The following is a 12,077-nucleotide window of genomic DNA, read 5'->3' as shown; positions in this document are numbered from 1 at the left end:
GGAAAAAAAAAGGAAAGGAAACAAAGTCAATAACCGACGACGGGGAAATCAACTCGATAGACAGGAAGAATGGAATATGGAATAGAGTACTGTATCACGCCGTGGTCGGAGCACGGAGGGAAAACCGTAACCGACGCCCTACGCCTACTTGCGCGCCTCCAGGGCGGCTTTGATAGCTGCGGGAAGGGACAAATTAGCTTTCTCAACAAAAAAAAACCAAGGACAACCCTATCGAGGTGTCAAAAAGTGGGGGATCTCCACTTACCGTCGCAAGAAGTCTTCGCGTCGCCGAATAACATCCGTGTACCGGGCATGTAGAACATGGGGTTTGGCACGTCCGCTGTGGTTGGAAGACAGGGTTAGTGTTAGTCATATCCAAGCCGTGTGTATACAAGGGACAAATTAAGCAATTAATAGAGTGGCCAAATGAAGGGCCACGTACCGTATCCACTTGACATGCCCCGCTTCATAACAATCACTTCCTTGCTCTTCCACGCGTGCAGAACGGGCATGCCAGAAATCGCGGAGTCGGGCTCCATAGCGATGGGGTTGACCGTGTCATTGGCGCCAATCACGAGGGTGACATCTGTATCGGCGAAGTCGTCGTTGATCTCATCCATTTCCAGAACGACTGCCCGCGTGTTAGTATGGTTTTGCACTAAGTATGAAGGAGGAGTTGTGTGGAGTGCAGGAAACTTACTGTCATACGGCACGGACGCTTCGGCCAAGAGAACGTTGCACTGGCCGGGCATACGGCCAGCGACGGGGTGGATTGCGAAACGAACGGTGACACCGCGGGCGCGGAGCATGGCGACAATTTCGGCAAGGGCATATTGAGCCTTTGCGACGGCCATGCCGTAGCCAACGATGATGATGACACTCTCCGCGCTGGAGAGGGCTTCTACGGTATCATCGATGCTGGTCTGCGTAACTTCGCCTTCGATCTTCTTCTGGGTCTGGGCGGGCGCCGAAAGACCACCGAAGAGAACGTTGGTGAGAGACCGGTTCATGGCTACACACATGATATACGATAGGATGGAACCACTAACACCGATCAGGGAGCCGACGCTGGTGAGAAGCGGGTTGTTGAGCATCAGTCCCTCGGCCACGAGTGCGAAGCCCGAGTAGGCATTCAGCACGGTGATCACGACGGGCATATCAGCACCACCGATGGCTGAGGTGGTGGTATAACCCTTCAAGAAACTAAGAACAGTGTTTGCACCCAGACAGGCCGCTGCGATTCCTGGGTTTGCAGGTGCCATCGTAACAAACGCTCCCATGGTAGCGATATTACTACCCAGCAGCGTCGAATTGATGACATGTCGACCAGGGAGGATCTTTGGAGTGGAAGACATGCGGCCGGAAAGCTTCATGAACGCGACGATAGACCCGGTAAAGGTGACACCGCCGATAAGGACACCCATATAAGCGGTCACCAGATGAAGAGTCGAGATGTCGGCAATGTCAACCATGACACTACCAATGCTAGTTAGGACGGCTGCGAGACCGACGACTGAGTGCAGCGCGGCAACGGTCTGAGGAAGACCAGTAGGGGTAATGCGACGACCAATCAATCCTCCGACCAGTGCACCAGTGCCCGCTACGACAGCAAACTGAGTGAGTGTCTCGGTATCAAAGCCCACGGCGGCCAGCGAAGCCAGAATACCAGAAACCACACCCAGGATACCAAAGATGTTTCCACGTCGGGCAGTAGTCTGCGAGGCAAGACCCGATATCGAGCTCATACACAGGATCGTGCTAACAAGGTATCCAGCCTGAACGAGACCAGACATTCCCGTGCTCACAGCAGCAAGGAAACCGCCACCAAACAGGACGCCAGGAATGGCGTACAGCCAAGGGTACTCGGGAGGATCAGTTGGCCGCTTGAACATATCCAGCATACGCTTCGTCACCACGAAACCACCAGACACGTTGACGAAGGCCAAAAGCACGGAAGCAGCGCCGAGGTACTCCGGAAGAGTGGTTGGGGTATAACCTCCGCCCATAATGAACAGACCGCCGATACCGACCATACCTGAAATCGCATTGGTGACACTCATCAGAGGCGAGTGAAGAGACGGGGCAACACCCCAGACAGCGCGGTATCCAACCAGGCCGGCCAGACCAAAGGTCATCATGTTGCTCATGAAGATAGGACCGGTGGCCTTGCCGAGGGCGAGCGTGGTGCCCATGGCACCGGTGACCAGAGCGACATCCCGAGTGACCTTCTGCCAGGGGGTCAGAGCAAGCTCTTCTTCCTTCTTAGCAGCGGCCGCCTGGGCTTCGGGCTTTGGAGTTGGAGGTGGAGTGGGTGGTGCAGCCGGAGGAACGATTTCACCATCAAGAGTCACGATGGACCCCCGGACTACCTCGTCATTGAAATCAATGCCAAAGGACTTGTCCTTGGGGGCCATAGACAGTAGCAGCTTGACGATATTGTTCGAGTATAGTGTCGATGACTGAGTGGGCAAGCGGGACGGCAGATCAGTGTAGCCAATGATCGTGACATCCTTGTAGCTAGCCAGCTCGCCGGGAATAGTCGCCTCACAGTTTCCACCAGCTTCAGCCGCAAGATCCACAATGACCGAGCCGGGCTTCATCGCCGCCACCATTTCTTTGGTAATCAGCTTCGGAGCAGGCCTTCCGGGAATCAATGCCGTGGTGATAATAATATCGACCTCGCGAGCCTGCTCCATGAACAACTTCATCTCGGCCTCGATAAACTCCTTGGACATTTCCTTGGCGTAACCGCCCTGGCCAGCGCCATCCTCCTGAAAATCGACCTCGACAAACTCAGCACCGAGCGATTGAACCTGTTCACGGACGGCGGGACGAGTATCGAAGCCACGGACAATCGCGCCCATTCGCCGGGCCGAGGCTATGGCACTCAAACCGGCGACGCCCGCTCCGATGACGAGAACTTTACTCGGAGGAATCTTCCCAGCAGCAGTGACCTGGCCCGTCAGGAACCGACCAAAATGATTCGATGCTTCCAGCACAGCCTTGTATCCCGCAATGTTGGCCATGGAACTCAGGGCGTCAAAAACCTGGGCACGAGAAATTCGCGGAATGCGGTCCATCGCAAACGCGGACACGCCGCGCGCCGCCAGCGCATCCACGACGGATTTATTCTGAGCCGGATACAAAAACGAGATTACCGTGGAGCCTTTGCGAAGAGCCTGGACCTCATTGAATGGGCCGTCCACTTGCGGGCCTCGGACTTTGAGGACAATGTCACTCTCGGAATAGATCGTGTCCCGGTCGACGATCGTCGCACCGGCTTTTTCATAGACATGGTCGCGTAATTGGGCCCCCTCGCCGGCGCCCCGTTCGATGAGTACGCGGGAGAAGCCCTTCTTCAGAAGCATGGTCACATTCTGCGGGGTGATGGCCACACGGCGCTCATTCGGGGCGATCTCGCGAGGCACACCCACAGTCAGCGCAGAGTAGGGCGTCACCGAGACAGGCTCCGAGACAGGCTCCGAGACAGGCTCCGAGGCCGGAGGTGTAGTCGTAGCAGTACGTTTGGAGATGCGAGGCCATTGGGGCTGGGGAAGAGGACGTCTCTTCTGCGACGAGGTCAGGAAAGCAAACCGGCGAATTTGAGAGACTGTTCCAGGAGAAGAGGATTAGCGGACGGCTCGCGTGATCATGTGTGTACGGTATACAGAGACACCAAAGAAATAAAACGTACCGGACTGGGTCAGCAGGAATGATTTCCCCGCGCGCGCACTGGGAACCGCGAGACACGGTCCCAGTGCAGCCCGCAAGGGTAGCGGGACACTCATGGCTGACAGTCTCGCAGGGGAGGATCAGGCGGAGAGGAGGCACATCGGAGGGAGAGGAGGTGCCGGCGGTAGAGAGGAGAGTAGAGAAGAAAGAAAGAAAGAGAAGAGGAGAAGAAGAGGCGGAGGAGGAGGGGGGGCAGGAAGGGAAGAGAGGGAAGGGATGTGGAGAGGACCAGGCCTGACTGGACACTTGGACACGCTGCGATGAAACGGTACGCGCCTTGGGGGCATGATGGGGTCTGTTCTCCGGATCCAAGAGTCACCAATCCAAGAACTTCCAAGACAGTATTGTGATTATTCCACTGGCACTTGCGCAATTGAGCCGTCAAATTCCCGGCTCACCCAAACTGCGGCGCCACCGTCTCCATTCCCCCCGCGGGGGGCGGAGCGGATCGTCCGGGGGTTCCCCACCGTGACGTTTTCAGAGATTGAAGACGATAAAATATAAAGGATAGAGTGATATGGAGCTTTACTAAGTTGCATGCATGGAGCAGGATATAAGATACAGCTTCTTGCATCTCATCCATCTATCCTATTTTCTCGTGATACCCTCATAAATCACCGAGTACTCTCCTTTCAGGTCATACCAGCCATCCGCCGGTAACCGGGCGTCTGATCTTTGGGTTCGAGTGCCTGGAGATTTCCCCGCAGCTGATGCATCCAACTGCAGGGGTCAAGTGGCCCGATTTATCCGGGGATCGGAGGAATGGCGAGCTTCTGCGAGCTCCGCCAGTTGCGCCGAAGCCATTCAAAAGGAGGGAATCCTCCGGCACGCGGCCGGGCAATGCGGGGGTGCCAAGTTGAAGCGATCAATGCGCAATCCACGTTTTTTTGCTTCTGGGCGTGTTCGAGAATGTATTAGACGAGGGTAGCTGGGCTGAACTGCAAGACTGTTCTTTTTCTGCTGTCTGAACCTTTTATAGGAGGTGTAAAGGTACTTCAAAAGGTGGTTTGAACATTAGGTAGCTGCCGAGTTTAACCCAACTACCCATGCAGATTAGATAAGGAGCTAGCACGGGCTGCTTCGATAGTGAGCATGACGACAGCAAAAGAAAGGAGAAAACAAGAGGAGAGAAAAGACGAAGACAGACTGGAAAGAAAAAGACCACCACTTCTGCTTGCAGTATCTCAACTATTTTACACCTCATCCTTAGCAGGTACCTAACTAGGTAGAGCGGAAGGAGTTAACCTTGCTGAACTATATAGGACGGACTGTGTGCCACGAGGAAACCCAGTCTAAGGAACCACCAACATCTAGAAAAGACGGCATAACTAGGCAACATTCATTATTCCAGACAGCCCTCAAATCAAAATGACCAAGAATTATGTACCAACCCCTCATGAATCATATACACCAAGCCAAAAGCAGTATATACCAACGTGGAAGCTTCCACTTCCCTTTCTCAAGGTGTCCCCAAAAGGCCCACCATCAAACACTTTTATTTTCTGATCACGTCCCCAAAGATCCATCATGATCTCTGAGCCATATCATTCTGAGCCGAAGGACTAACTTCCTCCACCGTTTCAGTGACAGTGCCAGCACCCTTGCTATCAATGAAATGAGTGATCCGGTTCCGAGGAAGCCACGCGCTCTCCGGCATGACAAAGTACGAAACCAGCGCCAGGATGGTAACACCACCCATGATAATAGGGGCGTCTAGAAGAAAGGAATGTGAGCACTTCCTCTCGACTACGAAGGGAAGGGAAAAGCGGGTTAACTTACAGTTCAAAGTCTGCCCAGTAACTGGCCACTCATACGGGGAGAACAGGATAGCAACAACCCATCCATTCCAGAACACGCCAATGAACTGGAACGGCTTGCTCCACCGTCCCAGACTCCACTGTGGCTTGGGGAACCGGTTTGGTGTGCAGAAGAGACGGCCCAGACAGATCAGGCCATAGGCGGCGGCGCTGGGCACACCGGCTGCGGAGACGAGGGAGGTAAAGGCCACGTTGGAGGGAAGGATGGTGCAGGTCACCAGAGCGGCGACGCCCCAAACGACGATGACGGCGTTGCGTGGTTGGCCGCCGTCGACCTTGGAAACCCAGCTTGAGAAGGGGAGGACACCGTCACGGGCGACGGCAAAGACGAGGCGGGAGGCGGCGATGATGGCGATGGCGGTGTTCTGGATGAGATTAGGGAGAGGATTTCATAGAGGAATGGGTAAGATGTCTTACTAGCCATAGAGCGACAATGCAGATGATGTTCATAAAGATGTGACCACCCTGGCCGAGAACAACAGCGTAGAGAGGAACGAACGGCTGAGGGGAGCCAAACTCCATCAATTGATCCGCCGTGGGCTAGAATGTAAGGTTAGTACATCAAAACAAGAATACTAGGCAAGTAGACTCACAGCGCAGAACAAGAACAAGATGATGGTAGCCAAGCCACCAAAACCACTGACAACCGTACTCCAAAAGATACCGCGCGCAGCAGTGATAGACGCGTTCTTGGTCTCCTCGGCGACGTGGCCCGAAGCATCGAATCCAATCAGGATACCGGCAGTAGCGAGGTAAGACAAGCACCAGTTCCAGCCCGCGGGGGCACCGGTGCCGTTGTAAGTGGTCATGAAGGCTTCATGAGTCGAGCGGAATCCCCAGGTCTGGGCAGTGCCGATAGGAAGCCAGATGAGGTTCAAGAAGAAATCGAGCATGACGAATCCGGCAGAGACCCAGAAGACATACTTGAAGTATCGAGCTATCGATAGGGGTTAGTGATAATGAATAAGGATCACGGATTGCGGGTATGTTCTGGCATACGAGGAAGGAAGTTCAAAAGAGCCGCCAGGGCGAGGAGGACCTCTGTGCAGATCCACTGCACGGCACGGAATTTGACACTGTCAGTGTCCTGTGGAAAGTCGACATTGAACACCGTGAGTTCCTAGTAATGGTGTTAGAACGGTTGCTGAAGTAGGCGTGCTTTCTGAGACGTACAGCGAGCATGTAGTTGACAGCCGCTTGGGTGTTGCCTAGCATTGAGTTTAGCACCATATTTATTCCAATCGGGAAGAAGGTCAGTATCGTACTTGCGCAGAAAGTCGTCCAGGCTGTAGTACTCCACCAAGCCACCACGAAACCAAGAAGCCGTCCAAAACGGGGACCACCGGCCTCGGCAGCCCAGATGTAGATCGAACCAGCAGACGGCGACGCCGAGCACACTTCCGCAATGACGGCCGCAGTGATGAAAGTGAAGACCATAGTAACCAAGTAGCTAGTCCAGTAAGCCAAGTTTCCACCAGCAGCAATACCAGTGCTAAACGTAACGCGCACTCCACCGACAAAGTAAAGCGCAGCTAGAGATATCGTCAGCCATCTAGCACACATACCACAGGTTCCGATACCGAACATACCGAAAGTAGTAGCAAAGTTCTCAAAGAACGTGTACGTCCGGTGCAGCACCTATTCCCAGGCAGGTATCAGTTGCCGATCTCCGAGATCAGATATCAAAACCAAGACCTACCGGCTGATATCCCATCGTCCGCTACAACAAGCAGTCAGCAAAAAAGCCCCTCGGGAAACATGGAAGCGCATCGCAATTGCAATCACATACCAACAGAGCAGCATCATCCTTAGCCTCAATCGAGCTGCGATCACCCTCTCCGTCAGCGATCAGGTCATCGCGACCGACCACGAGGGTATCCTGTTCAAGCGCCATGGCGGTAGCAGTCGACGGAAATCGGAGCAAATCCACCCTTCAACCAAGAACGTCTACTCGGGAAAAGAAAAAACCGGGAAACCAGATTCTTCACTCGCAAGAGATACTGTAGAAGCACCTGCCCACCGAGTTATGCGACAAAGTCACTTGATACGTAGAGCTCACGCGAAGAGAATCAAGCACACATCCAAGAACAAAAAAATTGGTTGATAAGGCTTTTTGGCCCTTGGCTCTGGATGCGCCGTTTCGTGCCCTCGGTCAGACCAGACACCAGGAACCTGCCAAGTTCCAACCCCACCGTGCGGGAAGTTTAGGGAAGAGGGCGCTGGCTTAACGCGGCCCACGCGGGTAACCTATCCGGGCAAGGCGATGGCGAGATCTGAAGCTGGCGGGATATGGTGGGGGTCCCTGATCGCCTGAATGTAAATCAAATAGTGGAAAATGTCCAGATAGGGCTTTATAGACAGGGATGGCGTGAGTTTGGGGTTCTTCAAGATCTGGATTCTAAGAAGCGACCGCGGGTATTCAGAAGTAAGCAATGGGATTTTTAATGTTGCAGGCTCGATCCGCGCGAAAGAATTAAAAGTGACGATTGATAATAGGAAAGGTCCAAGTCCACCAGTTGAAGACCCGGAGCTGTCTGGTCCGTGGAGTAAGACTTTTAGAGATGGAACTACTTGGAGTGGGAATTTTCCACTCGTCTTTTCTCGTTTTCAGTGCTTCGCTCTAGTCTCCGTTGAGGACCCGCTAACTAACCAACTAAGCTGGTTCCAGGAGTCTGCACCATAGAACAGCGCGGATGGACCCATCGGGCCGGGGGGTTCGCGAAGCCCAGAGGATCTAAAAGAGCATCCGTGGTTCGAAGCGTTAAAAACAAGGCCATTCAGATGCCAAATGCAAGGCGGGATATGCGTAATGTGTAAAGCATTGCCTGGGAAGTTCACCAACTAATGGCAGCGAGCTTTGTGATTCGCGGATTCTGATGGCCCAAACTGGATAATGCTTGGCCGATTACGGGCAGCTCCACTTGGCTTGATGTTGAGAGCCTTTGCTTTGATGGAATGGGCAAAGTCAAATCTGCGAATCCTTCCTTTGACCCCATGGGTAGCCGGTCTAGACATGAACGAAGAACAAAAATGTCATTGAACAGGAGCTGGAATGAGGAATTGAGATTCGCTTGACACGAAACCATGATCGACCATTGATCATTCACATTAAAATGTTCAAAATACAAGACGTGTTCAGAAGCTATGCATGTGGGTATAAACAATGAGCCAGACTCCGAAATATATGAGCGCGGTCGTTCCAAGTTCGTGGCAAGGCAGTCCATGTTCTATCATGAAAGATGCTATGTATGAATATGCCGGAGTTACAGTAGTCCAGCAGATGAGAAATGAGGGTATAGAGATAGACAACGCTCTGTGGGTCGTATGAGACGTGACCGAGAAGATCTCGGCGATGAGAAAGCATTGGGATATGCCTTCCCTTGGCATGCCGCCAGAAGATTCAGGTGTTGAGAAAAAGAACGCAGGATATCCGATCAGGGCAAGAGGATATTGGTTTGGATCTCCTCTAGTGTCTCCGTCCAGCCTTCAGGGAACGCACGCCGCTTAAACCAAACGCCTTCGAGGAGCTCCAGCGCCTTGTCAACATTCCTGAAGCCGAATCGCTTAAGCTCGTGCATGGTTTGCTGAACATACCGCTGCTCTGCTTCCTTGCGGGTTTCCTGGCCGGCGATGAAAAGAGGCCACAAGACAGCCAACTGACCCACGTCCTTGGAAAGTTTGCGGATCAGCGTCAGAATTCGCGTGATAAGCATGTCTAGATAGGCGCGGTCGGAGATCCAATTTGGCCGACCGGCTCCAGCTACCTGATGCAGGCGCACGAAAGTCGCCTTTTCATAGGCCTCCACGCACCCAACGTATTCCAACATATCGGGATACGGGAATCCTTGCAAAGTCTCATCGTCCAAATCCATATCTCCAAGCAATTGTAGGCTGATCGGCGTGCTAGCGCGCCAAGCTACCAGCTGGTGGAATATCTTCTTGTACACCATATCCTGGTGATCCGGGGACATCCACTCTTTATCGCGGGCAAACGTGCTGATCGCAGTCTGAACTTCCATCATACTTGACCAGGCTTGTCGTAACTCCAGCAGGCGTGGATCATCCGGAAGAGGCGAGGTAGACAGACTCGGGATCCCGAGATTATACTCCCATCCACCTCCGAGTGTCTTCCAGTAACTTCCCGTCACCACTGTGCCACCTGGTCGCGCACATGCACCAGCCACATCTAGATATGAGAGCAACGAGACGAGGAAGGGCCGGAGAGGGTGGTTGATCTCGACGAGTCGTTGTGCTTCGCGGGCAGCGCTGCCGGGATGCGGGTAGAAGAGGAGGTTGTAGATTTCCCGCGCGCCCTTGAGGTGGACGTCCCAGTTTTGGTGTTGCGAGTCCATCATCTATAGTCACGTCAATCAGGTATTCTTCCACCCACGTATGTGAGCCATGAGCGGCACCCACCTCAAATAGACACAACAACAAACAGGTCGCAAAGTCCCTCATTCCAAGTTGTCCGCCAGGAAGAGCGTACCGATCCCGGAACATCTTCACAACCTGCCCATACTTCCCCATTGCCTGCTGGAAATGTTGATTACGCTTGGCGCCGACCGAAGTGTTTGCCAGATGCAATGCGCCTAGTGCCTGCATCGCGCCAACCATCGAGGGAGACGACCGCGCGAATTCCGGGAAATAGCTGCGATATGGATTGATATTGATGTGGGTATCGTATATGATCAACAGGCTCGACACCTGATTGACAAAATGGGAAAAGTAATGCTCGTCGGTACATTGAATCGTCAATGATCGGAGGTCTGTCTGGAAAAGCGGTTGTTGGAAACGGAATTGAGTCTGGCCCGACCATTGCGGCACTGTCGTCGGTGATACCACCAGGGCTTCGCAGTCCCCCTCCTTCTCGCCTTCGAGCTTCACAGAGAAAGTACTTGTGAAGCACGACTCGCCCAGGGATTCGGGGCTGCTACTGCCCTTCTTCTGCTGCCTGGGTGCCTGGCCTGCATCCTGCGCCTGTGATGGCCCATAGACTTTAAAGGTCATCCGACCCTGCGTGCCATCGCACTCGAGCCCCAGGCGCGTGCAGTTCTTGCACGTCGGAGACGCCTCGTCGCAGCGAACATGCCGACGGCGACAGGTCGAGCACCCCGTAAATCCGCGATGGTGCCAGCGGCGGACGCGTTTTCGAGGCGGGACAGGCTCGGATGAGGGTCGTTTCGTGCGCGACGGGGGCTGCGATGGAGATTGTGAGTCGGATGACTGGGACTGTGAGGGCGATCGTGAGTCTGGCGACGATTCGGCCTTTAATGGAGCGCCCGCATTGCGAACTTCCATGGGGGGTGTGGAGAGGGGAGCGAGGCGTGGGGTGGAGACATGAAGACGTATGCGAAGGAGAGATTAATGCATCGTGGACGAGAAGGAGAACATAGTATCAAAGAGTACAAATGAGGGGCAATTGTAATATGCAGAGAATGAAAACGCGACGAGGCTGAGAAAGTAGCGTCAACGGGCGAAATTAGGGCGTTGGGCGTAGGTGGAGGAGGGGCAGTGGACTCCTCCGCCAGGGGCTGCAAAGACACGGTCCAGTAAGAAGTCGAGACAGAAAGACGAACAATATATCACAATCTGAGAATCTCGAGAAATGGACTATGAAATACTGTGCATATAGAACCATATAGAATGAGTACCTCCTTATCTGAGCATCTCTCCTCCGCTGGTGTTTGGCTGCACTGTTTTCTACTTTCGGAGGCATCTTCTCCCCCGCGTTGCCCGACTGGAAACTCTGTTATTAAGCCGATGCTTGAGGCGGTAATTAACTAACTATACGGAGTACTTCCGATCAGACTGAGCTAAGAAGTCTATAGTGAACTCAATGTAGAGCTAGCCAGCTTATTAGGTCAACTCAAAGTCGTCTAGATCCGTGTTGATGCATCTATTACTTCCACCTGGTTTGGAACGAGGTCACAGAGGTACAGGGGGATGAACTATGATCAGCCAATTTGCATCATCTGATACTTAATCATTATGTACAGTACTTGGTGTTGCAAATTGTAATTTGGAGCCTCGGATCTGCGAGCTAGTCTCCAAATCATGCACTTTCAATCCCAGGAGGCTACTACTGTATTAGCTTGTTCATAGATCTGCGGGTGTCTGCCTTTGGACCCACCAAGAACATCTCAAGTACATATATCGAGTGATATGTTTTAGATCAAACCGGGTCCTGGTTTACTAATGTAGAAAGCTTTTGTGAAATGGGTTTACGGAGTATTTAGAGAGTGACTGCGAACAGAGTCGACAGGCGAAGGGGCTTTGCTTACCCTCTTGTCACATTTTCAAGTGGGAGAGAACAAATATACACCTATCGACTAGGCTTGAAGCTCAATCAAGTTCAATGAAACACGGTAAGGCTAAGAAATAAACTCCGAACTTACCTCGATATGATGACCTCTGTCTATGGGGATAGACAGGCATGCCGAGACACCACTGGTTCGGGGGCACGGAAGTTTGATGGGTTCCCGAGGTAATCCGCCTCAGCCCGCAGATCACCGAGACTCCTTCATATCC

General features: G+C 53.1%; 3 protein-coding genes across 3 annotated transcripts; all 3 read right to left on the bottom strand.

Annotated features, from left to right (window-relative positions):
- Positions 1-144: 144 nt before the first annotated feature.
- On the bottom strand, positions 145-3,788 carry N7458_003500 (putative nicotinamide nucleotide transhydrogenase; the record flags this gene model as incomplete). The annotated part of the gene is made up of 5 exons (XM_056906883.1): positions 145-176; positions 266-340; positions 443-631; positions 701-3,610; positions 3,695-3,788. 5 exons carry the CDS (start codon positions 3,786-3,788, stop codon positions 145-147), a joined length of 3,300 nt encoding a protein of 1,099 aa, XP_056770990.1.
- A 1,469-nt stretch (positions 3,789-5,257) lies between these two features.
- Positions 5,258-7,443, bottom strand: N7458_003499 (putative amino acid permease; the record flags this gene model as incomplete). Its single annotated transcript, XM_056906882.1, has 10 exons — positions 5,258-5,445; positions 5,512-5,914; positions 5,967-6,089; positions 6,143-6,486; positions 6,549-6,669; positions 6,723-6,757; positions 6,815-7,081; positions 7,139-7,187; positions 7,249-7,269; positions 7,339-7,443. 10 exons carry the CDS (start codon positions 7,441-7,443, stop codon positions 5,258-5,260), a joined length of 1,656 nt encoding a protein of 551 aa, XP_056770989.1.
- Positions 7,444-8,983: 1,540 nt separating this feature from the next.
- N7458_003498 (Zn(II)2Cys6 transcription factor) lies at positions 8,984-10,847 on the bottom strand (the record flags this gene model as incomplete). The annotated part of the gene is made up of 2 exons (XM_056906881.1): positions 8,984-9,904; positions 9,966-10,847. The coding sequence occupies 2 exons, from the start codon at positions 10,845-10,847 to the stop codon at positions 8,984-8,986; spliced, it is 1,803 nt and encodes a 600-aa protein (XP_056770988.1).
- Between the last annotated feature and the right edge of the window lie 1,230 nt (positions 10,848-12,077).

The sequence above is a fragment of the Penicillium daleae genome (genome assembly GCF_028827525.1).
Source record: "Penicillium daleae strain IBT 16125 chromosome Unknown utg000002l_segment0_segment0, whole genome shotgun sequence".
Classification (NCBI taxonomy): Eukaryota; Fungi; Ascomycota; class Eurotiomycetes; order Eurotiales; family Aspergillaceae; genus Penicillium; species Penicillium daleae.
Note: the sequence above shows the minus strand (reverse complement) of the source record. Positions and strands in the feature narration are given on the sequence as shown.